We start from the raw sequence: 27,635 nt of genomic DNA, 5'->3' as shown, positions 1-27,635 counted from the left end.
GCGCACTTGGCAGCGTTCCTCTGAGTTACACTTGTTTATGTGCTCTGCGTATCCTCCCTAATGGACTAAAGGTTACACAGCTCTGTCTCCTCCCTCCTCACCCCACCCCGTACTTAATAGATGGTGGCAGAGATTTGCAGTCACCTTATTCAACTTTCATTCTACCCTCTTCCCTAGTTACCGGACCCTGATAGTCTCTGGGACAGCAATGTGCTGGGCTCACAGGCTGCTTACTCAGCTCCTCTTGCATCTGGGGGCAGCCGGTGACATGTAAGGGGAAATCGCTGGTTGGAGCTTCCAGGAAATCTTTTAATAGGGGAATGACTCAGCTTGGAGCGGGATCCCTCTTTCCTTGCTCCACACCCCCCTTTTCCTGCTTGGAATACAGACACGATGGCTGGATTCCAGCAGCCATTTTGTTACCCTGAGCAAAAAGGTGGGAGGTGCCTTTATCTCTGATGAATGTATGGAGCCCCTGTACCAGCCTTGATCAACTACTTCCTAACTTTTTTGCATAATAGAATAAATAACAAATCTGTTTAATCCACTGCCATTGAGAGTCTGTCTAGTGAATGCAATGTCTAACCAGTTCACAGTTACTAATTTAGATTTGTTATGTTGAATTGAGTAAGAATAGTTTTCTCTTAAAGACGCCCTGTGTAGCCCCGGCTTCAGTTCTGGAGGTGGGAAGTGAGGCTCTGCTGAGCTTTGCCAGCCTCTTGATGGAGATGTTTTTGACAGCTTTCTCTTGGAAGATACATACAAAGAGAAGGAAATGAGAGGAAACCTAAAGTCGTTGAGTCCTTATGCTTCAGCAGTGTTGCTGAAGGAATGGGCAGGTCATTTGCTTCCAATCATCTGGGCATTGTTGGTTAAAGCACAGTTTCCCTGGAGCCCTCTCTCCTTTCCCCTCCATTGAATCGGGGCCTGCAGGACTGAGTCCGCGAACGTTCGCACTAAAATTTGAGCCTCATTGGTCAAACGGTTGTGGTGGGTCATCCCAGCAGGGAATCAAGTCGCTACATTAATTATACTGAACTGTGTGGAATTGAATTAATGGGGAAGTCCTTTGAAAGGAGGATTGAGTCTGAGTAATGCTAATGATCCAGAAGCCATCCCTGCCTGTTGTCCCAGGAGACCTGTGGTTTGGGATTTGGGACTGCCTTGGGAGAGGTGGCAAGATTCACATTACCGCGTCTCTCTACCAAGCGTCGACTCATGCCCGTAACCATTGGTGAGCACTTTCTCTCTTCCGTGAAGTTCAGATGGAAGTCCTAGGGCTTTTCTCTCGGGAAAACTGTGCACATCACCTCTTTGAGGGGGTGCTGGGGTCTGGAGGCTACTAGAAATGAGCAGGAGTGGACATTTCTTTACAGCAGTGGTTCTCAACATGTGGTCCAGGGACCAGCAGCAGCAGGAGCATCTCGTGGGAAGTTGTTAGAAATGCAAACTCTTCGGCCTCACCCCAGGCCAGCTGCATCAGAACCTGCTGGCGGAGGGGCCCAGGGATCCGTGTTTCCCACGTCCCCAGGGAAGTCTGACGCATACTTACGCTTTGACCTCTCTGTCCTCCGCAGGTCTGACAGCCGCTTTTTTAATGGGCACCGAGATAAAGGGTAGAGTGGAGTCCAGGAGTCTACAGGGGAGCCCCGTTTTCCATGTTTGAGCATCCTTGGCTGGGCTGCGTGACTGATGTCTGAGCCGCTCCCACCTGCACCCTCCAGGTGAAGCACAAGGGACTGCTCCTTGGCCTCTGAGCCATCTCACATCTAGGGACTAAGAGTCACTTTCTGGATAGGGCCCTCTGATGAGCAGCTTGGTGATTTAAATGTAATCGAATGAGCAGGACTCCAACACCAGCTGGGGGCTTTCAAGGCCCAGATCAGAGATGGATATTCACTTGTCTGGCTGCACCTAAATCAATAATCTACTTGTCCCCGCCTACAACCCCCCTCATATCCCTTATCATAGGACTGTGTTTGCACCTTCTGCATTTCCTACCCAACATCATGTTGTCAATTCCATTCAGTTCCAAACATATTTACTGTGTAACCTGACTCAGTGGGAATCACAGTCTCCAGCAGCCTACCTCATTCTTGAGTTGAAAAATAGTTTTCCACCTATGTCACCTGCTATTTAATTACAATTTAAGCAACTGCTTTTCACCAGATAACTGCCCTAACCCCTCCCTTTTGGAAAACCCGGTGTTTCCTGGCCCTGGTCTCACCTTCCTTGCTCACTCCGATGGGGAGTGTCTTACCCACGTGAAACTAATTAAAATGAGACGCAGAGGTTGCAAGGACAGGGGCTGTGTTTTCCATGACAAAAATTGGAAAACGTAATTTAGCAAAGGAATTTATGACATTTATGTTTTTTATTGACTTGATTCATTCATTTATTCTCTGCCAACATACTGGAATTCTGGGACATCTCAAGTAATGAGATGGGACAGGGAGGTAGAATATTTGTCACCGGGAGGGGGCCCAGAACATATGAGAAATATGATCGAGGTTCAGGGCTTAAAACTTAAGTGTCTACAGGGCCGGTAGGTACATCAATGAGGAGAGGGCCAGCATAAGTCGGGCTGGGGTGCACACTGGGAGCCATGTACCCTTCAAAAGGAGCACAGGTGGTTGTGCGGCAGTGGATGGGTGTTAGAAGGAAATGAAGGCCCAGGCTGGCCCAACCTTCCAGTTTTTCAAGAGAAACTAGAAATTGGGGTTTCTTAAATGTAACATCTCTCTCTCTCTCTCTCTCTCTCTCTCTCTCACACACACACACACACACACACACACACGCACACACTTACGCAGGCCAAACCAAATATTTAATATTTGCTGGAGGTTATATCACCTGTGGTCCAGGTAGGCAAATGATGTAACAAGGCCTGTGGGAAAATACTATGAAAGCAAAAGTGAACTCTAATTCAATCTGGGGCGGGGGGGGGAGCTGGGGGGGGGGGGGGGGGGGGGGGGAGGGGAGGGAAGAGCAGGCCTTCACCGAGGGGGTGGTGTTTGCGCTGGGCTGTGTGGATTACATATGGGTTCCTCTTGTCAAGAAAATGGGGAAGTTTAACTAAGTGAGGTCATGGGTGTGTCAACTGACCTTACTGAAGTGAGTATTTTGCAATGTAAACATGTATACAATTAAAATTAAAATACAAGAAAAAATTTTAAAAAAAAGAAAAGAAAAAGAAAGGAGGGAAGACACTCATGCCCAGTGTGGTGTGGCTTTTCAGGGGGCTCAGGGGCTTCGTGTGGCTGGAGTGCTGGGTGAATGCAGTGAGTGAGGAGCACCAGATGGACTGCAGCCCCGAGGTCCAGCTCAGGCCCTGCCCTCCCTGAGCTCCCAGCCCTGATATAATATAGTAACTACGGTGGCGGTGGCATGTGCAAGGCCGAGTGTGGGGTGCTGCAGGGGTAGGTGGGGTAGGCGGAGAGCAGTTTCCTCTCCTCTCCAGCCTGGGAGGCGGCAGCTAGCAGCCGGCAGTGTTGTGGGTTACCGGGGCCTTGGGTTACAACACATGTTTGTTTTTAAAAAACGTTGCAATACCTTTTAAATCAGGGCCCTGGACAGGATCCAAGGACAGTAGCAGGACCAGTCCCCCGTGGCGCTTCTTAAAGAAGCAGCTGCAGGGGGAGGGAGTCTTGGGAACCTGGACTGTGGGGAGGGCCTGCGTTAGGCAGGGCTTGGAAGCTGGGCACGGCTGGGAGTAGATCAAATCTCCAGTTCACCCCACTGCCCTTCTTCCCCAAGGCGCTGTGGACCTGGGACACTTGAAGAGGATCAGTCTCCCAAGCTGTCTTGGAAAAAAGAAGCCGTGGGCGCAAGCCCTCAGGAATGTGAGGTCCACATCCTTCCGAGGAAAGCCTCCCAAATCAGCGGTTCTCAACCTGTGGGTCGACCCTTTCACAGGGGTCACCTAAGACCATCCTGCATATCAGATATTTACATTACGATTCATAAGAGTAGCAACATTACAGTTATGAAGTAGCAACGAAAATAACTTTATGGTTGGGTCACAACATGAGGAACTGTATTTAAAGGGCCAGAAGGTTGAGAACCACTGTTCCAAATGGTCCAAGATTCAGGGGTCCAGCTTGACCGGGAGTGGGTGCCCCATTTGGGGAGGCATGCGAGCAGAGACTAACATTGGTAGGGGCCTATTGGAAAAAGGCATGCCAGGGTCTGCTGAGGGCATGGATGCTCAGAGCCATTTTGATTGCGACTGGAAGGGAACTTGGTCCCTTTTCAAAGACAGAAGTGACTCCTCCAAGGAGTCAGGATGGGGATTCATGAGACTCCCACTCTGGAGTACTGTTGCTGGGGATGTAAATTGGAGCAGGCGCTATGGAAAACAGTATGGAAGTTCCGCAAAGAATTCAACGTACCCAGCAATCCCACTTCTGGGTATATATATTGACATCAGGGTCATAAGAGATGTCTGCATGCCTGTGTCCATTGCAACATTATTCACAATAGCCCAAACGGGGAAACAGCCCCACTATCCACGGACAGGTCATGGAGGACATTACGCTGAGTGAAAATAAACCAGCCACAGGAGGACAGATACTGCATGATTCCCGCTTACAACGAGGTTTCTAAAATAGGCAGCCCAGAGAAGCCGAGAGCAGAAAGCTGGTTCGAGAGATCTGTGGCACAACATGGCGCCTTAGAGTTAACAACACTCTATTGTGCACTTAGACCTTTGTTAAGAGGGTGGATCTCATGCTCAGTGTTCTTACCACAAAAACAAACAAAGGAACAAAAACAAAAAACAAGGCGGGGGGAGGGGGAGGCGAATTTTTGGAAGTCATAGGTATGCCTATTAGCTTGATTTTGGTGATGATTTCTGGGGTGTATGCATATGTTCAAACTCACTGAATTGCATACATTAAAATAAGTGCAGGTTTTTTGTACACCAATTGTACCATCAAGAAAGCTTTTATTTTTTTTTAGGAGAGAGGAAATGAGAGGGAGAAAGAGAGAGAGAGAAACATCAATTGGCTGCTTCCTGCAAACTGAGCATGTGCCCTGACCAGAATCGAACTGGCAACCTTTTGGTAAATGGGATGATGCCCAACCAACTGAGCTACACTGGCCAGGGCAAGAAAGTCACTTAAATTTTCTTTTCATTCTGATTCTTGGCTTGCTATTGATTTGCACTTGACCCTGGATAATTCACATACATTCATTTCTCTGGCCTCACATCCTCACCCTTCCATTTACACAGTGTCTGGCATGGAGACACTAGTGAAGATTTGTTGAATGAATGAATGATTGAATGATTTGGGTTGGGGCTGAAGTTGGATAGGGATCAGCGAACTTCATAGTTTACAGAAAATTCCTGAATTATTCACAATCATGTGCATATAAGCAATTAAAATTTTTTCTGGGTAGAGGGTTTATAGCCTTAGTCACCATCACCATAATTTATTGAGGATTTATTATGATATGCTACGGTCTTCACGTTTAATCTTCAGGAACTGTGAGGGAGATTGGATAGGTTACTAATTCCACTCTGCTGCAGTGGAAACTCAGGTTGGGGAGCAGTAAGGACCTGCTTAGGGCCAGATGCTGGATTTGAACCCAAGTCCACCAGGCCCCACAACCTGAGCTCATGATGAAGCACTACAGCTTCTCAAAGAGATCTGTGACCCCAGAAGGTAAACAGGAACGTTCTATGGCTCTAGAGTTCGCCTTCTCTGCGGGACTGTGGGGAATGGGGAGGAAGGGGCCGAGGTGGAGGAGGAAGAAAGCTAGCGAGAGCAGGACCGCGCCCACGCCAGCAAGGGCTGCTATTTAGAGCCGCCCCAGAACCCCTAGGAAAGGATGATAAGGGGGCGGGCAGGGAAGAGCAATTGAAACAGGAGCCCCAGGAGGGGGAGGGGGCTATCTCCTCCCCCGCCCCCGCTGCCTCCAGCTCACCCTGTCGCCTGATGTCTAAATAAGGCTTAGAGGCACATTCTAGGCAGCTAAAAATAAACGCCGGCTCCCCCCCTGCCCTTGGGCTCTGGCGACCTCCCCAGCCCCGTCAGGGCTCCCCTTGGCAGGACCCGCTCTCCGGGGGCACGCCCGCGGGGATACAGAATCAGGTCTTTCTGGGGGCCCAGGGTTCTGATGGGAGTGCTTCCTACTGCAAGAAGACCTGGACAGAAGTCAGGACGCCTGGGTCCTGCTCTTAACTTTGCCCTAACAAACCTGGAGACGTACTCCCGCCCCCCCCCCCCCCCCCCCCTGAATCTCAGTCTCCCCACGTGTCAAATGCGGACTGTTGGAATAATGATGTGAAAGCTCTGGCATTTTTGAATGAAGTCAGAATCCCACACTCTGGGATCAGACTTCAGCATTTGCCCACTGGGATTTTTTAGGGTACATCTGTCCTGCAGACTTGTTGTAAGCTCCCCCCGCCTTTTATAATGATCTGAATTAGCTGTCCATCCTTAACGATGTAAAGAATTCACATAAAAGTCTAGATTCCCAGCTTCTCGAAAAATCCGATCTGTCCACACGGGGCCAGTGTTTTCCGGCAACTTGAGTCTGAATTGGGTAGCGGCCGCCCCCTGTCGGCATAATGAGTGTACTACAGGTGGCTGCCACCGCCCTCCCTAAGAAGGGTCAAGATCCGCGTAATCTCGCTCTCAACCCCACCCTGTTGGGAGACTTCAGACTCTAAAGGAGCTCTTAGGCATTGCCTGGACCTCCGAAGACGTCAATGGGTTAGCAGACACGCCCAGAGTCTGTTGAATTCAAATAACCCCCAAGAGCCACTTTGGAGGCCAGCAGAGGGGTGAGGGCCAGGGAAGGAAGCGGGAGGGAGGAAGGGTAAGAAAAGGAGGCAGAGCTGTTGGAAGAACAGGATTCTGGTCAGCCTGCTGGGAGTCACCCAGCTCCTTTAGGGCGGCTCATGGGAGGCAGACTCTCCAAAGAATCAAAGATGCTGCATCTGCGATCGTGGGGAAGGGCATGTCATAAGAATAGAGCCACAGTGGTTTCATAGTTAGCCACCTTCCTAACTACAGATAAGAAGTGTTCTTACAAACCCTGGGAAACTGGAGGATGTGCTGCAAGAAGACACACAGAGCTGCAAAGAGATAAGAGACACCTTGGGGCCCGAATGTGTCCATTGCTCAGAAAAGAAAATGCCTTTTGAGAACAAAGGACAGTGCGAGCTTTGATGTGGTTGCTGTGCCTGGACCCCGACCTCCTCTGGGAGTTTGCTGCAGGAATGCTGACCATTCTCAGGTCCCAGGAACTGGTAGAGCTGGGTTTAAACATCATTGAAAATCAACTACCTTGTTATTAGACTTCAAGATCCTGGAAGGAGATACACGGACCACAGACCCTGCAGCCATTCCCTCCCCTACCCTGCTACACTCTTGCATGCAGCCTCTCTTCCTTATCCCTCTATGATCAGCCAGCTAGTAGGAGGGGGCAGAGCAGATTTCTGTGGATCACCTGCTGCTCTCCCATTATTGGAATAAATGTTCGTATATGATTCAACACTCTCTGCTTAATTAGCTCAAGTAGTGACAGGCAGCCCAGACCCATTATTCGTCTGGTTTCATCTGGACTGGCCCTCAGACGAATGGAATCCATCCCACCTCAACAGTACGGTGTGGGGGAGGAAGAAATTTTACTGTCCTTCTAGATTCTTCTGGCTGACCTAATAATTAAGTTGCCATGCGACAGATTAACAAGAAAAAAAATAACCAAACTTAATTACATGCGTATGAATGGGAATCCCACATACAGGAGAGGTTCAGAGACAGAGAGGGGAAATAAGGAATATATGACATTCTGAGCTAAGGAAAAGGTCAGGTACCTGGGTCTTCTGAGGGGAGGGAGGAAGGTCATTCACAATACGATAAGAGCAAGCAGATGTTTAGTAATTGGGTTTTTGCCCTGTCCTATAGATAGGTCATAAACAGTTATTTCCGGCGATAGCTCTTATTATGGCCAAGGCCCCACATTTAAATTATTTAAAGGAGAGGTAGAGAAGGCTTATGTGAGCCTGCAGGGTTTTAATTGCTTTCAGCTCAAAATAATCCTCATGCCAAAGTAGCACAAAGTAGGGCCTGTTCTGAACCCCTTGAAGGGTGATGGGGTGTAGACATGAGAACCTGGGAACCACTGAGGCTTTGTCCTTCCTGCTGTTTCACCAGACACCTTTCCTTGGGAGAAAACAGTGACTCCTTAGGTGTCCCTCACCAGCCACTCAAGGGTGGAGGAAGTGGGTCTAGTTCAGACCCTTGCTTCTCTGTGGTCCTCAGACCCGGGGCACTGGCCCCATAGGGAGCTTGTTACAAATTATTGAGCTCCAGCCTCACCTACTGTGTCATAATCTGCACTGTAAAGGGGGATCTCAGGTGGTTTGCATGTATTAGGTAAAAGCTGCTTTAGACCAGTGATTCTCCTGTTGGCTGCACCTTGGAATCCCCTGGGGGACTTGTGAAAATGCTGATGCCCTGTCCCACTCAGGGGTGTAGCCTGGGTTTGGACTCCCAGGTTATTTGTTTAAAACCGTCCAGGTGATTCCAATGTGTAGCCAGCACTGAGAATCAAAGCTCTAGGCCAGTGGTTCTCAACCTTGGCTGCACATTAGAATCACCTGGGAATCTTTTTAAAATCCTGATTTCTGGGCCTCATCCTCCAGAAATTCTGTTTCTTTGTTACTAATGTGGCCCATCCCATAACAAAGAAACAGAATTTCCGGAGGATGAGGCCCAGAAATCAGGATTTTAAAAAGATTCCCAGGTGATTCTAATGTGCAGCCAAGGTTGAGAACCACTGCTCTAGGCAAAGGCTGTAATGAGATGAAAATATTTGGGAATTAAAGTGATGCAAGCTTGTATAGGGCCCGCCCAGTGCCCTCAGATTGAGGCTGGTGGGGCAGGCTGCTCTTGAGGCACCTTCCCCAGCCCTGTTTGTCTTGCCAGACCAGTACAGCTCTGCTCCCCAGGGCATTTCCAGGCCTCTCCAGGTACTCTCAGGTTTCAGAAGAGTAAGGTGAGAAGGGAGTGGTGCTCCTGTTAGCTCTGCAATCATGCCCTGGGATGTGGCCCTGAGCAGGGAGACCAGAAGCCTGGGTCCTCATCCTACCTCTGCTGGGTGGCTTTGGGCTCCAGTGTCTTGCTCTCTAACATGGGCTAATCAGAGGGGACTGAAATCACATTTAGTGTTCCTTCCACTTTATACACATAGACCCACTCGCAAAGTTGAAAGGGACTTTGAAGAGCCCTGGCCCGATACTCAGTTGTTTTGAGTGTCTTCTTGATATGCCAAGGCTGTGGGCTTGATCCCCCATCAGGACACATAGAAGAAGCAAACAATGAATGCATAAATAGTGGAACAACAAGTCAATGTTTTTCTCTCTCTCCCTTCCTCTCTCTAAAATCAATCAATAAATATTCAAAACAAAAACAAAAGAAAGGGACCTCAGAGATCATCTAGTTTGATCTTATCTTCCCACAAATGAGAAAACTGAGTTCCAGAGAGGTTAAAGGCATTGTCTAATGCAGTGGTTCTCAACCTTGGCTGCACATTAGAATCACTTGGGAATCTTTTTAAAATCCTGATTTCTGAGGCCCCACCCCATAACAAAGAAACAGAATTTCCGGAGGATGAGGCCCAGAAATCAGGATTTTAAAAAGATTCCCAGGTGATTCTAATGTGCAGCCAAGGTTGAGAACCACTGGTCTAATGTCAGAAATAGCATTACCATTTAAAGAACAAATGGGCTTTTGTTACAGAACAAAATTCAACCGAGTGAGTTCGAAGATTTAATTGGCTTTATTAAGTGAATCATGAATATGGCAGCATCCTATTTAGCAACTAGAAGGGTGCTTCTGAAGGGCTGTACAGAATGGAAGGTTTTTATAGGCAGAAAGGGAGTGGGACTACGAAGTTAAAAGAGTAGATTGTTTCAGGCAAGGATACCTTCCTTTTGGAGAAGGCAGAGGGGGTCTGGTCAGGCAGATTACTTTACTAGTATTGAGCAGGAAATTCCAGTTCATTAAAATTTCACTTCTGAGAGAGACTGAAACTGCAATTAGGTTAGTTATTAAGTTTTGGCTTGGTGATGTGGCTTAGCAAAAGTGACTCCATTTGGCCATTGTTTATTTGTTTGTTTGTTTCTTTCTTTCTTTTGTAACACCTTCAATGGAAAACTCTTCATTTTCTAGAGCATACTCTTCTATATACCTAATTCGGATTCTGTGATGGGCTCTATGCCTTTCATTGCCTCTGAAGTTGCAGATAATTCATAAGAATGGAAAGTAATCTTTGCCTTTACACATGTAAATTTTTGACCTGTGGAGGTTAAACTGACTTCTCTCCACCATTATGGAAAAGGCCAGTTTTGCCTTCATTTGCACATTTATCTCCATATTCCTGATCTAAACATGTGTTTGTTCTTTGGACTCTTCTTAGCACAGTTTGTTACATTTCACAAGTTCCCTCACTGAAGGAGTTACATTAAATCTCTAATGTATGATCATTTTATGTCAATGGGAGTTATGATTTTGCCTTCTGTTAAAGAGAAAACCCACAGACCCAAAATGGCATCACTTATGCTAATGACCATGATACCAAACCTAGATTTAGTACCTGACCTAATCATTGTTTCAACCTTTCCTAGAAATATCTTAAAATTCCAGTCTGGAACCAGTAATCTGTCACATGGGCCCTCTCCATCCGTAGAAAGAAGAGGCAATCTGCCTAAAAACCCTGGCCATTCACTTGCCCCCAGAAGAAGATGTCTTGGTCTAAAAAATAATCCTGAGAAAACCAAGATGGCGGCATAGGTTAACTCGGGAGTTTGCTGCCTCGAACAACCACTTCAAAAATACAACTAAAAGACGGCACGGACATCATCCAGAACCACAGGAAGGCTGGCTGAGTGGAAGTTCTACAACTAGGAGGAACCGAGAATCAGAGGAGGCGCAGTGCTGAAGTAAAACACTAAGGTGTGGAGTGCGCGCGGTGTGGGCTGGTGACTGAGGGCGCGGTTGACTGTTTCAATCCAGAGGGAGCCTCAGACTCTGAGCTCCAGATCTGGGCAAGTCTCTAGGGACCCAGAATCAAAGGGGAGAAGCGGGACTGTCTGGCTCAGTCCCTCCGAGGTTTTCAGCAGTTGCTGGGACAGAGGGGCAGAGCCCCTGGGGACGGACTGAGAGCATCCATAACTGCTCCCTCCTCCGCCCTCTTGATCCTGTGGGACCCGCCCCGCCCAAGCCCTGCACAGAGGCATTTGCCGGATAGCCTCAGGCAAAGGCTAGATTAGCACCTCCCTAGAGGACAGAAGTTCTCCCACTGCAAACACAGCTGATTCTCACAGCCAGCTGGCCTGGAGGTCAAGTAGTAATTACCTACAACAATCAAGGCTTGACTACAAGACTGCTCACAGAGACCACAAGGGGGTGCACCAAGAGTGTCTACCTCAGGTAATTGGGACACTTAACATGGAAAGCCACTCTATCGACACAGCGAAGCATAAAAAAATGTCAAGACAAAGAAACAGGCCACAAAGGACAGAACCGGAGGAAAGCAGGCTACTGGATATAGAATTCAAAACCACATTTTTGAGGTCTCTCAAGAGGCTTCTAGAGGCTGTCGATAAACTTGATGAGATGTACAGGAAATCTAATGAGACCCTCAATGGTGTGATAAAGGACCAACTAGAAAGTAAGCATACACTGACTGAAATAAAGAATATTATACAGACTCCCAACAGCAGACCAGAGGAGCGCAAGAATCAAGTCAAAGATTTGAAATGTGAGGAAGCAAAAAACACCCAACCGGAAAAGCAAAATGAAAAAAGAATCTGAAAGTGTGAAGATAGTGTAAGGAGCCTCTGGGACAGCTACAAGCGTACCAACATCAGAATAATAGGGGTGCCAGAAATGAGAGAGAGCAAGATATTGAAAACCTATTTGAAGAAATAATGACAGAAAACTTCCCCTACTTGGTGAAAGAAATAGATTTACAAGTCCAGGAAGCGCAGAGAATCCCAAACAAAAGGAATCCAAAGAGGACCACACCAAGACATATCATAATTAAAATGCCAAGAGCAAAAGACAAAGAGAGCATCTTAAAAGCAGCAAGAGAAAGAAACTCAGTTACCTACAAGGGAATACCCATACGACTGTCAGCTGATTTCTCAACAGAAACTTTGCAGGCCAGAAGGGAGTGGTAAGAAATATTCAAAGTGATGAATAGCAAGAACCTACAACCAAGATTACTTTATCCAGCAAAGCTATCATTCAGAATTGAAGGTCAGATAAAGAGCTTCACAGATAAGGAAAAGCTAAAGGAGTTCATCACCACCAAACCAGTATTATATGAAATGCTGAAAGGTATCCTTTAAGAAGAGGAAGAAGAAGAAAAAGGTAAAGATACAAATTATGAACAACAAATACGCATCTATCAACAAGTGAATCTAAGAATCAAGTGAATAAATAATCTGATGAACAGAATGAACTGGTGATTATAATAGAATCAGGGACATAGAAAGGGAATGGACTGACTATGCTTGGGGGGAGAAGGGGTGTGGGAAATGCGGGAAGAGACTGGACAAAAATCATGCACCTATGAATGAGGACAGTGGGTGGGGAGTGAGGGCGGAGGGTGGGGTGGGAACTGGGAGGAGGGGAGTTATGGGGGGAAAAAAGAGGAACAAATGTAATAATCTGAACAATAAAGATTTAATTATTAAAAAAAAATAATCCTCTACTTTTGTAAAGGGTTCCTTGCCTGACCCTTTTTCCAATAAAAACCTGTCATTTTGTACAACTCCACAGAGTCCCTCCAGTTGCTCGATGGGATGCTGTCCAACTCATGAGTCGCTTAATAAGGCCATTAGATCTTCAAATTTACTCCATTGAATTTTGTATTTTAACACTTCCTCTTGAAAAATTACTCTATAATAAACAGAATAGCCAAGATTTGAGAGTCTTATGTTCTATGGATCAAGCTAGCTGGGCAGAATATTTAAAACCAGATGTCCAGACTATATTTGGGTTGAAATCCCACCAAGACCAGTTAGTAACCAAGTGTTCTCATGTTTACACCATCAGCTTTGAAAGGGTTCAGAACAGGGCTCCCCAAGATGTGCCGCTGTGGCATGTGAATTAGTTTGAGCTGAAGGCAATGAAAACCCTAGGGCTCAGGAGAAACTTTCACTTTTCCCTTAAAGAATTTAAATTTGGGGCCTTGTCCAAAATAAGAATTATCGCCAGAAATAACGTTTTATGACCTATGTACAGGACAGGGCAAACACCTAATTACTGAATATCTGCTCTTCGCATCCTGTGAATGACCTTCCTCCACTCAGAAGACCCAGGTGCCTGACCTATCCTTAGCTCAGAATGTCATATTTTCCTCATATGCCTTTTCTCATGTATGTGGGGTCTCAGACTCTCTCATGGATGAGGGGAGGGTTCCCATACATAGGTTTGTGTAGAGAGCGCCTGGGAAGGCGAATGAGCTGATTGTCGGCTGAGTCCAGTGGCGTTGGCAGAGCCACGTCCTGGAAACATACCTTGCCAGAGGCAGGTATGTTGTCAACCTGACCTTTAGCTTGGGTGCCAAGGGGTGGGTTTCATTATCTAAGTTCAGCCAGGCACCAGGAACGGATGCAATGATCAATTATCCGGGCTCAGCCAGGAGTGACAATTACAAAGAAGCCACAAGAATGAAGAATTGCAGCTTGATATTTAACCATGATTTCACATAATTTCCTTTGTCTTAAACTCTCGTAAAACTTACTGGTGTCATGCTGTATATAATAAACGCGCTGCACCAGCTCTGGGTCACTGTCTCTCCATCCGAGGGCAGCGTCCCACCTGGTCCCAGCTTTCCCTACTGTCTCTGTGTCTGTCTCTTTCTTTTTCTCAATCCCCTGTTGCCCCTACTCAGGACTTGTCTGCTCTCTAGCCATGCTGGTCTCGGCTCAAGAGAGAAAAACGTATAGGTTTGTAATTAAATTCGTTCATGTTCTCTTGCTAATCCATCTCATGTGTATTTGATCATTAGACCAGCCAAGAGAACCTAGGAAGCAGAGGAAAGTTCCTTCTCCACAGTTGTTTGTCTGTGACTGCTACATCTGACCTACTTGTCTGATTCATATGCATTTGAGGTGGTAATCACAGCCTTTAGATACATGCTGTGTCCCCACAATTTTCACCCCTACTCCACACAAGCATGGCTGTTAGGTCATTCTGGGCCACGTCATTCCAGGACCCAGTTAGTTCTCCAGGAAACACATGATGATGAACATCAGAGTGACAACAGTTTCCACATTTCCAACCCATCACTCCTAGAATGTGGGTTCTTTAAAGACAAGGGCCTTGTTTTAGTAATTGTCATTTTTACTTATGTGTGCACCTATTGTATGCCAGGTGGATGTCAACCTTGGCTGCACATTTTAATCACCTGGGATTAAAAAACCAAACCAGCCAAACCGGTTTGGCTCAGTGGATAGAGCATCGGCCTGCGGACTGAAGGGTCCCGGGTTCGATTCCGGTCAAGGGCATGTACCTTGGTTGCGGGCACATCCCCAGTGGGGGTGTGCAGGAGGCAGCTGGTCGATGTTTCTCTCTCATCGATGTTTCTAGCTCTCTGTCCCTCTCCCTTCCTCTCTGTGGAAAATCAATAAAATATATTTTTACAAAAAAAAACAAAAAACAAACCAAACCAACCAAACCAATGCAGTGTCCACCTCCAGAGATTTAGATGTAACTGGTGTGGAGGATAAATTGAGCATCAGGATTTTTAAAAGCTCGCCAGAGGACTGCAGCGTGCAGCTCTGGCTGGGAACTGTGGCCTGATGGGCTTGACCATGTTTAAATTTCACATTGGCTGTTACCCCAAATGTTTCTCATTTCTCCCAAGGATGGCCAAAATTCACTTCCTCCGAGAATTCTTATTGGACTCAGGAAAGCAACCACTGCACTTTGAAGTAGTTTAATCTGATTTCTTGTCTTGTGGTATTATTCCTCTTGGATAATATCTTGTTTATTTCTTTACTTGCTGATTGCTCTTCTTCAATGGACCCTAGTCTATGTGGGAGTAGGAACAAGGTCTTTATCTTGTTCAACTGTTGGATCTATAAATATTTGTTGAATGGGCTTAATACTGAAAGGTCTCCTTCTCCTTCTCCTTCTCCTTCTCCTTCTCCTTCTCCTTCTCCTTCTCCTGCTTCTTCTTCTTCTTCTTCTTCTTCTTCTTCTTCTTCTTCTTCTTATTTTAGTCTCTGAACAAGCCACTGTTTGCTCGCCCTTCCACCATGGTTATGGCATTGGTTTTCAGTCACTGTCTGTAGCCTTCCAGAATCTGCTCCAAAACCCTTCAGATGGGCATGTCAGATACTCTGATCTCCAAGGAATGCACTCACTCATTGAAAGATCCTCCAAAGTTGCTTGGGCAGTAAAAGAAGTGTTAACTATTTACTGCCCATGATGATTGACTTCTTGTGTGAAGAAGTGTGCCTGAAGCTGAGAGAATGGAGTATTTAGAAGCCAGGAGGAAGTGGGTAATGGGGTGGAGAGGCCTTGGCATGTGCAAAGATGGAGAAAGGATGATGCTGGAAAGGAGGCTTGGAGTCCCTTCCTATTTCCCAATGAGGCCCCAATGATACCAGCGTTGGCATCCAGTTCCCCCACCCACCACCCACACGTCCATCAAGGAGCACAGCCACATGGACATCTCTCATAGTACCCTGGGATCAGCCTCCTGAGAAGTGCGTTCTAATTTCACTTCTGCTGTGTGACTTGGGCAAATCCGCTTCTTCATGGGGCCTCAAATTGCACTTGTGTATAATGAAGCGGTTGTGCTGGACGAGAGAATGAAGGATTAATCAGATTGGGAGAAAGATGTGCAATTTAAAAAGCATATTAAGGCCCAGTCGGCGTGGCTCAGTGGTTGAGCGTCAACCCATGAACTAAGAGGTCCCTGGTTCTATTCCCGGCTGGGGCTCCATCCCCATTCCAGGGCTTGCAGGAGATGTCTCTCTCTCTCATTGATGTTTCTATCTCTCTATTCCTCTCCCTTCCCCTCTCTCTAAAGTCAATAAAAACATATTTAAACAAAAGCATATCAGGTAAAGTCTGGAGCTTAGTTAACAATAATGTACTAATGCCAGTTTCTTAGTCTTTATAAAAATACTCCATCTATTGTTAACAATGGGGGAAACAGAGATAGCTCTGAACTATTTTTTGCGATTTTTCTGTAAATCTAAAATTAATTCCAAAATTTAAAAAAATGTTTAAAAAGATGATTGGGTAAGTTTCAAATTCTATTCATAATTTATTTTTTCAACAAAGATTGTCTATTATGTGTCAGGCACTGGGTACACACATCAGTAACTAAAAGTCATAGTCCCATCCCTTGTGGGGTTTACAATCTAGTAGTTAATATTCCTATTGCTTCTTTAAAAAGCAAACCTCACCTACAATATGTAGTATCTTAACAATATCTTGTCTGATGAAAAACAAATGTCCTTCCTGCTTAGACGCGCACAGCGTCAGTTCAGAAACCACAGCCTCGCCCCTCCCTCGCGCTTCGGCCCCGCCCCACCCCGCACTCAGCCCCGCCCCTTTCCTCTTCCGACTCCGCCTTCGCCCCTCCGAACCCGGGGCTTGACGCCCACGCCGCTGAAAGGGGCGCAAGGAGGAACCTCTGAGGTGCATATTAGGGAAAGATCTGCTTCTCCTCAAGGCCTTGAAATCCCGATCCCGACGGGTCGGGCGCTTCAGGAAGTCGCCGCGCTTCGCTTTGCATAACAAGACACAGCTTTGCATAACCAACGCCGACCGGCATTTAAAGGCGTCGCCGCGGCCCCAGACCTTGTAGTTACCTTCGCGCGAGCCCACCTTTTGCAATGATGTCCCTGATTCGGGCTCCGCTCCTGATCTCCCTGGGCTTGCTTCTCGCTGGCCATGAGGCCCTTGCAAAGGCTCCAATGAAACAGGTGAGTGCTGCTCTTTTAGGGGGCTGTTTCCACTATCGTGGCCCAACGGGTTGGGATGGGAGATGGGGTAAGCTGTTCCCCTCTCTGGAATTCCTTCTCCGCAGCAGAGCCTCCCAACGTCACTAACTGGAACTTTGGGCCCTTTTCTTTCTCAGGGTTTGTTTCCCCATGTGGGAGATGAAACAGCTCTCCTCTATCCTCCTAGGTTCTGTCTGCTGGTCTAATACTCAGATCGACACGAGACAGATGAACAAGAGAAAATAACCGAATTTCATTACATACTTATATATGCAGGAAACATGCCAAAGTGGCACATCTCAGGGAGGCCTGTTCTGAATCTCTTTACCCATCTGTACGGCCTTGCTCAGCTCCAGACGTCTTCCTAAGTAAAGTTTAGCCTCATTCACTTCTGTACTCTCCTGCCCCCTTTCCAACGTCTGAGTGAATATTTGCAGACCTGGAAGACTAAGGTACTGTTCCTTAGTCCCAGGCCTGTTTACCTGCCCACCTTCCCCCCATGGGGCTGGGTGGGTGGTTTGAGAGGCCCTCCAAGCAAGAAGGTCCAGCCTTGTTCCTCTGGTGACAAAGATCCAGCCCTGTTCAGCTTGTGAGCTGTGGAGAGGCTCTGACCTCCAGGCTTGCTCTTTCTTTCTTACTCACCCCAAGCTCCAGACCCTGGGGAAAGGGAAGTTCTGTTATTCTGAGACCTACAGAGGCCTAGTTTCATGGCCTCTTTGCTGCATAGCTGCAGGCAAGATACCATCTCTGGCAGTAAAGAGAGAGGATCAGCCTAGATTCCCCTCCTTCCAACCACCTTGGAAATACTTGTCTGAGAGCGAGAAACCATGTGGTATAGTATAGGGGAAAGTAGGATAGGACTGAGAGTTGGGAGGCTTGGCTTTTGATCCTATCTTTGTCTCTAATCCATGGGCATGGCCTTTGGGCTCCTTGAGCCTTAGTCTCTTCATCTGTTAAATGGGCATGATGCCACCCTGCTTTTCTTATGAATTGTGGGTGAAGGAATTGCTCTAAAACAGCTATTTTCAGCTCATGGAACACATAAACTAATTACTAAAATCCTGCGGCACACCAATATATATATTTTTTGCTGATCTGACAAAAAAATAGGTTTAATTTTGATTCATTCACACCAGATGGCTGATATTGACTGTTGTCATTGTTTTTATTGATTTCAGAGAGGAAGGCAGAGGGAGAGAGATAGAACCATCAATGATGAGAGAGAATCACTGATTGGCTGCCTCCTGCACGTCCCCCATTGGGGATCGAGCCCACAACCCAGGCATGTGCCCTGACTGGGAATCGAATCTGGTTTATAGGTCGACACTCAACCATTGAGCCATACCAGCCGGGCTGTTGTTGTTTTTTTAAAAAAATATATTTTATTGATTTTTTTTTACAGGGAGGAAGGGAGAGGGATAGAGAGTTAGAAACTTTGATGAGAGAGAAACATCGATCAGCTGCCTCCTGCACACCCCCTACTTGGGATATACCTGCAACCAAGGTACACGCCCTTGACTGGAATCGAACCCGGGACCCTTGAGTCCGCATGCCGAAGCTCTATCCACTGAGCCAAACCGGTTAAGGCTGTTGTCATTTTTTTAATTTGACAATCTAAGGGAAAAGAGGTCAGTGCCCCTGACTAAGCCATCAGGTATTGCATGTTTTAAAAATTCTTGCGGCATACCAGTTTGCCTCTTGCAGCACACCGGTTGAAAATTGCTGCTCTAAAATCTTACAGGAATATAAGCCATTGGACTCAGCCTCACCCTGGCACAGGGGCAAGGAGTCTGTTTTGCCTGTTGAGTGAAGGAGCTAGGATCTTTGGATTCAGTTTGTCCACGAACGTAGCTTGATAATGTTTCTCTTGGCTCCAGGTCTGACCGCTATGAGGTGGAGTTCAGGCCAAGGCTTGAGCTTGCCCTACATCCCCATTCTATATGTCTTGGCTAGGGATGCCATTCCAGAAGGTCTTAGATTGGCAATTTTGGAGAGGCCTTGAGACATCATAAAGGTCACTTCCCTCACTCGGGCCCATAGAGAAACATAGGGGACTCAGCTAAGATTACACAGCAAGTGGCACTTTTGATCCTTACATGCCATCATCCAGAATTTCTCTGGCTCATGTGATTCAAAGCCCTGACCCTGAGTTCGCAGGCCAGATGAAGGCTGTGGGGTAGTGGTCAGTGTTTGGGGATCCATAATATGTTAAGCCATGTGCTTTTTTCCCCCCTAATAACCTTTCTTTGGGGGAAGTAATTTCAGAGTTGCAGAGAAGTTGCACAGATAGAACAGAGATCCCACAGGCTCCTCACTCAGTTTTCCCTGAGTGTTAACATCTTATTGACCGTGGTGCACTTGTCAAAACTGAGAAGCCAACATTGCTACTCTATGAAACACTAGACTTTTTATTTGGATTTCACCAGTTTTTCCATGAATGGCCTCTTTGTGTTTCAGGATTCAGTACAGTTGCCATTTGCATTTGTTGTCACATCTCCTCAGTCTCCTCTGGTCTGTGATCCTTTTTCAGTCTAGTGTTTTCATGGGCTTGACAGTTGTGATCTATACCCTCAGTAGATAAACTTCTCCTCTCCCAGTAGCCCTGTGAGAAGATATAATTATGCCCATTTGGTAGGTGAGGAAATAGCCATGATCTCAGCTAGTGGCTCAGATCTGACTTGAACCCAGGTCTCTGATTTGTACCCACATTTCTCTCTTCAGAGCTGCACCTTTCCCCTCTGCCCTATGTTGCCCCATGTTGCCTCTTCCCACATGTTGGGATGGCAAATATCCGGTGCCAGGCCTGGCCCTTGGTGGGCATTGCTAATCCATCATACCTCCTCTTTCAGATGAGGCTGGCCTCGGCTGCAGAATTCATTGCCACAGGAGCCTCTAGTCAGGCATCTGGAAACCATCTTGTTACGTCTCTCTGAGGGCCTGGGGGAAGGGTCACTTAGGAGAGGGAAGGGGTTTTTCAACTCCAACAGGGCTCTCTGACCACTTCCTCCAGCCTGGGATCAGTCCTCAGTGTCAATCAGGCTGCCTACGGAACTGTGAAACGAGTTCCGGAAAACGGCTAGTCCTCCTCCAGCTCAAATCTTAATCCCAGGCTCCCTTTCATTTGACAGTGGCCTCCTAACTGGTCTCCCCTTCCACCTTGTTCCTTTCCAAGCTGTTCCCAACCATACACTGGAGCATGGCCTTCTCCTGCAATGGGGTCCATTGCATGTACAGAAAATCCAGCCACCTGATTATGACCTGCAAGGTCCTGCGTGAAATGACCCTGCCACCCCTTCGACCTCCTCTGGGTCCCTTGTCCACTGCATCTAGCTCACTGGCTTTCTTGTAGTGCCAGAGCAGTAAGGTGCTTGCTACCACACGGCCTTCGCACATGTGCCCTCTGCCTGGACGTTTTTCCTCTCTACTTACACGGCTGACTCCTCGTCCTGCAGGAGTCCAGCTTAAGTAGTAAGTCCTTGGTTACTCTCCACCTTACCTTTTGTTTCCCTATGGCACTCAGAAATCATAGTATTATGTACATTAGACTAAGCTCCTTAAGACAGGGCGGGGACATTTCTGATTGTTTACTACTATTAACACAGCGCAGTGATCATTGCTCCATACATATTTGTGGAACGAATGCTGAAGGATGCATTTATTGGTTCCTACACTGTGTAAGGGGCTGTGGGGAATACAGGGACGAATCAGACCCTGTCCTGCCTTTCTTAGTCATGACACAGTGTTTCATTCCAAGAAGCTCAAGTAAAGGTGTTTATTCCAGGTATATAAGGAATCTCATGGAACTAGAGGCAAGAAGTGGAGGCCGGGATGGCTAATGGCTGTCATTTAATGAGCCAGCTCATGCGTTGGGCCTGGCATTGTGTAATGAGCATTACATACATGCTCTCACCCTTGCCACAGTCCCAAGAGGAAAGTATCAATGCCTCCACTTAAAAGATGTGGAAATTGGGGCTCCAAAGAGGAAACTGGCTTATAGAGTCATATGATATGGTGGCGGAGCTCTGATTTCCACCCACGTCTGTTGACGAAAGCCTTGATTTACCCCACATCTCACACTAAAGCTATGCCCTTCACTGCCTGTTTAGGTAAGGGTGGCAAGGGGGTAAGTGACTCCATCTGTTCCCTTTTCCTTAGACCCTCAGTTCTTGTTCCTTTGTCTTAGTCGTGGGTCATGGGTCTCAGAATTCTGGCCCCATCCCAAAGCTATGACCCAATAACAATGCAAAGCCCAAAGTCCGCAGAGTGATTTTGCCTCCATCTAAAATCTTAAATCAGAGGCAGAGAAAATCGGTCAGCAGATTGGGCTCGGTGTTCTTTTTTGGCCCAGTCGGCTGTGGGTATGTGGATGATGGGGATTAGCATGTGGGCTGGCAGGTTTTCCTTTAAGTTGGGATGTGCATGGCAGGCATAGTGTACGTTTCTCAGAGGGGGCTGGGAAAGGTGTGAGTGGGTGAGCAGAATCTGCATGGTGTAGGAAGTTTGAAAGCTCACAGACAAGCAGGGTTCCTGGGAGTAGGGAGTCAGTGGTCCTGTGTAGTTGGACAGATAGTGGAATCAGGAGACCTCTGGAGGATGTGAAGGAAGAAGAGAAGTGGCTCAGCAGAGGGGAGGAGGGTGACTCAGATGGGGACAGGGCATGAGCAATGGGATGGGAGTAAGAAAGCACTGGTTAGGTCTGGGGAGCTTAATTCATTCAGTGGGATTGTTTATCAACAAGTGCCTCATTGGGAATCTTTTCATGTGTGTCCTATTCCCTTCCTGGGCTAATTGCATATTCCTTGGAGGGCAGGGCGTTGGATGTTTTGTTTCCCATTGTGTTTTGTATTTACTATTGTCCCTGGCCCTGGATTGGGTTGGGGGACTGCGGGTGTGTAATGGGAATCAAGTCCAGGGCATGGGCTGCAAAGGGAAATCCTCCAGGAGCTTCCCTCTAAAGCAGTGGTTCTCAACCTGTGGGTCGAGACCCCTTTGGGGGTCGAATGACCCTTTCACAGGGGTCGCCTAAGACCATCAGAAAACACATATATAATTACATATTGATTTTGTGATTAATCACTATGCTTTAATTATGTTCAATTTGTAACAATGAAAATACATCCTGCATATCAGATATTGACATTACGATTCATAACAGTAGCAAAATTACAGTTATGAAGTAGCAACGAAAATAATTTTATGGTTGGGGGTCACCACAACATGAGGAACTGTATTAAAGGGTTGCGGCATTAGGAAGGTTGAGAACCACTGCTCTAAAGAAACCCCAAGACTGGCTAGAGAGGAGTGGGGAGCAGGGAGGTGGGAGATCAGAGAAGGTCCCTACCAGAGGCAGATATAGTTAGTTCTCCTGTTTTGAGTGTTTGAGCCTCTGTAACACTGAGTTTCAGTTCCTCCTCTAGCATTAACCAGTTCAAGGTCAGGTATACTGTGTTTTATTTTATAGTTTAGCACACTTTCGGGAAATTATGTCTTTTGAGTCTTTGATTTCACCTACCTACCTCTCCCAGGGTCACACCGTCAGTAGCTTGTTCTGTTGATTTTTCTGACCTGTGAGAGTTCCTTTTGTCAGCTTTTCTCTTCTCTTTTCTTGCTGCCGTGATTTTCCCTAGGCATTCCGGATCAGCAGCTTTTCCTGGGAGAACTGTGACGATGGGAAGGACCCTGTGCTGATCAAAAGCCTGAATGTGGAACCTAACCCCATTGTAGAGCCTGGGAATGTGACTGTGAGTGCCGAGACCCAGACAAGTGTCCCCCTCAATTCTCCTCTGAAGGTGAGTGGTGTTGAGGGAGGCGGGGGATTGGTCAGGAGCTGGAGGGAAGGTGCCAGGGGCCAGCTGACAGGGCACTGGGGGACTTATGCTCAGGAAACTGGATACTGGAGGCCTGGCATCCCAGAGCAGCAAAGGAGGCACTGGTTTGTAGACTCGTGCTCGGGTTCATAGACTCTCAGTACCATGATGTTTGAGATTGGAAGGAATCTGATGTCAGCCCCAACAGCTTCCCACTGAGTGCGCCGGCCTCCCGGACAGGATGGCACAGTATGCACTGTTGTCCAACAGCACTGGTTGGGCAATTTGGTTTTGGTAATGGTGTCATTATTAACTGTAAAACAGGCACATCAATTAGCAAGTGATATGTAGCCAACTTTAGAAAACACAAATGGTCAAAATGGGGGGTGAGGGGGGATAAAAGAAATCATCTGAAATTTCTCTACCTCATGATAAGAGGTAAGCACTTTTAACATTTTGGAATATTCCCCCATATAATCACATATAACATACATATTAATTTAATGGATATATATGAAAATAACCAATGCTCTTTATAAATGTCCTCTTATAATCTAACTCCTCACAAGATAGGCATTGTTAGCTACTTACATATCCTGTCAGAATTTTTTTCTGCATTTGTAAATATATGTACATTTATGCTGTGGGATTATATGACATGTTATTATTACTTTTTGCATCATACTATTATTGTCCATACCTCTTTCTGTGGCATTTGGCATAGATCTACCTAATCGTTTTTAATGGCAGAAATACACTGTTGTAGATCTGTCATAATTCACTTAAATCTAATGTTGGATATTTAGTTTGTTTCCAGAGTAGTTTTTTATTTTTTGCTATTATAAAGAGCTTTGCAGAAATTATCCTTGAAATGCACCTGTTCCTACTTTTCTGATCATTCAGACACAGACTTTTTAAGTCTCTTGATATATATATTGCCAACGTGCCTCTAAATGTTTCAACCTGTTTGTCCTCTCACTGGCAATAGCAGATTTGGCTTTCCCCACACATTTATGACACTGAGCATTTTGTAAAAATCCTCTTCAGTCTTGTATGTCATCCCTACTGAGGTTAAAGTTCCTCTCATACGTTTATTTGCCTTTTGTAGTTGCTTTGAGAAAGTCTAGGAAGCAGTGCTACAGTTAGCCAATTAGCAGTTAGATGACAAATGCATTTCTTTTTTTTTTTTTTTAATTAAATCTTTATTGTTCAGATTATTACATTTGTTCCTCTTTTTTCCCCCCATAACTCCCCTCCTTCCAGCTCCCACCCCACCCTCCACCCTCACTCCCCACCCACTGTGTTCATCCATAGGTGCATGATTTTTGTCCAGTCACTTCCCGCATCTCCCACACCCCTTTTCCCCCCAAGAATAGTCAGTCTATTCCCTTTCTATGTCCCTGATTCTATTATAATCACCAGTTCATTCTGTACATCAGGTTATTTATTCACTTGATTCTTAGATTCATTTGTTGATAGATGCATGTTTGTTGTTCATAATTTGCATCTTTACCTTTTTCTTCTTCTTCCTCTTCTTAAAGGATACCTTTCAGCATTTCATATAATACTGGTTTGGCGGTGATGAACTCCTTTAGCTTTTCCTTATCTGTGAAGCTCTTTATCTGACCTTCAATTCTGAATGATAGCTTTGCTGGATAAAGTAATCTTGGTTGTAGGTTCTTGGTATTCCGCACTTTAAATATTTCTTGCCATTCCCTTCTGGCCTGCAAAGTTTCTGTTGAGAAATCAGCTGACAGTCGTGTGGGTATTCCCTTGTAGGTAATTGAGCCTCTTTCTCTTGCTGCTTTTAAGATTTTCTCTTTGTCTTTTGCTCTTGGCATTTTAATGATGATGTGTCTTGGTGTGGTCCTCTTTGGATTCCTTTTGTTTTGGGTTCTCTGCGCTTCTTGGACCTGTAAGTCCATTTCTTTCTCCAGATGGGGGAAGTTTTCTGCCATTATTTCTTGAAATAGGTTTTCAATATCTTGCTGTCTCTCATCTTCTGGCACTCCAATAATTCTGATATTAGTCCGCTTAAAGCTGTCCCAGAGGCTCCTTACACTATCTTCACACTTTCGGATTCTTTTTTCATTTTGCTTTTCCAATTGGGTGTTTTTTGTCGAATCTTTGGTTTGATTATTGTGCTCCTCTGGTCTGCTATTGGGTATAATATTCTTTATTTCAGTCCGTGTATGCTTACTTTCTAATTTCTTTATCGTAGCATCGAGGGTCTCATTAGTTTTCGTGAGGCTCTGCACAAATTTATGGCAAGCCCTCAAAATTGCGATTCTTAGCTCCATATCCTCCATTTCTGTCATGTTTTTTTGTCTCCGCATCTTTTATGCTTTCTTGGTGCACCCCCTTGTGGTCTCTGTGCGCAGTCTTGTTCTAGCCAAGCCTTAATTGTTGTAGTTAACACTAGAGGGATTTGACCGCCAGGCCGACTGGCTATAGGAATCAGCTGTATGGAAAACGTCTGCCTTCTGGGGAGGCGCTAATCCAGCCTTTGCCTGAGGCGATCGGCAAATGGCTGTGCGCAGGGTTTGGGCGGGGCGGGATCAACAGGGCGGGCGGAGGGAGCAGTTATGGCCACGCTCAGTCCCGTTCCCAGAGGCTCTGCTTCTCAGAACCCCGGCAGCCGCTGCAAACCTCGGAGAGAAAGCTGCCCTCAGGTTCCAACTGATGCCGGATAATCCCGCTTCTCCCGTTTGAGTCTGGGTCCCTAGAGACTCGCCCGGATCTGGAGCCCAGAGTCTGAGACTCACTCCCGACAGAAAACGACAACCGCGCCCTCAGCCACCAGCCCGCTTTGCGCGCACCCCGGTACCTTTGTATTTTCCACACTGCGCCGCCTCTGAGACTCGATTTGCTCTTCTCTTTCCTTCTAGTTGTAGAGTCTCTCTTCAGCCAGCCTTCCTGTGGTTCTGGGTGATGTCCGTTCAGTCTTTTAGTTGTATTTTTGAAATGGTTGTTTGCGGCAGCGGTCTCCGGTGTTTACCTACGCCGCCATCTTGGTCTCCCCTGACAAATGCATTTCAACTCAAGTGTTAGCTTCAACCAATGGGTATGGGTGGTGACTACCTAAAGAATTCTAAGACTGTGTGGTTCAGTGAAAGGGGAAAGTCACATTTGATGATTCATGTCTGTCATGGGCACAGGAAAGGATAATATTGGGGCACGTGCCACCATTTGTCGTTTCTGGATCGGAATATCTCCAAAGATCCCAACCAATTAAAAACCGTGTGATTGAAATGAAATGCTGACCTTTTAAAGAGGCAGAGGAACTAGTATGTTTGCCTTGAAACTGACACTTTTTTCAAAATCTTTTCACCAGGTGGACTTAACTGTGCAGAAGGAAATGGCTGGCCTCTGGGTCAAAGTCCCATGTGTAGAACAAATCGGTAGCTGTACCTATGAAGACATCTGTAACGTATTTGACATTTTCCTTCCCCCTGGAGAGCCCTGTCCAGAGCCCCTGCACACCTATGGGCTTCCCTGCCACTGTCCCTTCAAAGAAGTAAGTACTCAGGGAGGAAGAGCATTATCCCCTTGGCTGGAGTAAAGACCTGGGTTTTAGAGGGAAGGATCCTTGCCTTCTTTCTCCTGCAGATCTGGATGTCTATGGGTGGATGTACATTGGTGCGATCTATTCTGAATTGCTTATCTTTTGGGAACCTCAGTTTGTTCATCTGTGAAACTTCGGTGTGACCTTCAGTGCTCTACGGCACTATGGCCGTCTCCAATCTTCTGTGGCTCTTAGGAGGATGGGAGGAGGGATAGTTCCTGGTTGCAACCTAGCGGTGCTCCAGGAGAGAGTTCTATCAGTAGGCTCCCACTGACCTGTGATCCACTGGCATTTCCACAGGGCAAATACTCACTGCCCAAGAGTGTCATCAACATACCCCACCTGGACCTGCCCAGCTGGCTCAGTACCGGAAACTACCGCATCCAGAATATCCTAAGCAGCGGCAAGAAACATCTGGGCTGTTTCAAGATCGATGTCTCTCTAGAGGCCATTACTGTGGCACCAGCTACAGCAGAATGAAGGCCTGTGAGGAAGGTGTCCCTCCTCCTCTGTCTTGCATTTGTCAAAGCCAAATTCTGATTTTCTGTCCCCCTTCAAGCCCCTTTCCCCAGTGATGCTACTACCCTCGCTGAAAGTCATCTTGTGCCACTTACATTTTAGGTGTGGGCAAGCAGCCCTAACCTAAGGTGGGGTGATCCTGGCAGTTCTTGATGGCTCAGGACATCCACTGGGCTGGCCACTTCATTCTCCTCTTCGCCCCTATGGCTTTCTCTTTAAGAGCTTAACTTATTTTCCAAACAGTCAAGGAAGAGAATGAACATGTTTTGTTACCCCAAGTTCAGACTAACCCAGTCTTGCTCTCCTGAAGTACCTTGAATGATTTTTCTCATTAAAATTTTTTTTTTTATCACTAACTTAAAAGCAGAGTGAGAGTATTATCAGTTTTCATTTTACTCCACCCGCCTCGGACAATGAAGGGCCTGAACTAGTAGAACTCAGTCTGTTCCTCCATTAACATCTGCGATTAGTTTGAGTAGTCTTCTAGATTTGCCCATTTAACAGTGGGTCACAATGTATCCTGGAGAGGTAGGGTGTGGGGTGGGGGGGTCTTTCATGGGAGAGAGATTTAAGAATGCTCTATGTATTTAAGGTAGTTGACAACCTCAGGTGCCTGCAGGGCCAAGTACAAGACATAAATGAGTGACCACAAGGAAGACACATGCCTTCCCTTTTTTCTTTTTATAACAGCCCATATGCATTGATGTGAGGCAGCCGATGCCCAGTCTGGAGTTGGGGATATAATCAGGGATGTTGG

General features: G+C 46.5%; 1 protein-coding gene across 2 annotated transcripts; it reads left to right on the top strand.

Moving 5' to 3' along the window:
• The first annotated feature begins 16,595 nt into the window (after positions 1-16,595).
• On the top strand, positions 16,596-27,244 carry GM2A (ganglioside GM2 activator). 2 transcript variants are annotated; one of them, XM_070414571.1, is made up of 4 exons: positions 16,596-16,969; positions 22,615-22,776; positions 26,129-26,315; positions 26,851-27,244. In XM_070414571.1, the coding sequence occupies exons 1-4, from the start codon at positions 16,880-16,882 to the stop codon at positions 27,003-27,005; spliced, it is 594 nt and encodes a 197-aa protein (XP_070270672.1). In that variant the 5' UTR covers positions 16,596-16,879; the 3' UTR covers positions 27,006-27,244. The 2 variants fall into 2 exon arrangements, with proteins under 2 accessions (XP_070270672.1, XP_070270671.1); XM_070414570.1 differs by having other exon boundaries at positions 16,597-16,969; positions 26,129-26,311; positions 26,660-26,935.
• The last annotated feature ends 391 nt before the right edge of the window (positions 27,245-27,635 follow it).

The sequence above is a fragment of the Myotis yumanensis genome, unplaced genomic scaffold (genome assembly GCF_028538775.1).
Source record: "Myotis yumanensis isolate MYYU_CA2020_CCGP unplaced genomic scaffold, mMyoYum1.0.hap1 SCAF_5, whole genome shotgun sequence".
In the NCBI taxonomy this organism is placed as follows: Eukaryota; Metazoa; Chordata; class Mammalia; order Chiroptera; family Vespertilionidae; genus Myotis; species Myotis yumanensis.
Note: the sequence above shows the minus strand (reverse complement) of the source record. Positions and strands in the feature narration are given on the sequence as shown.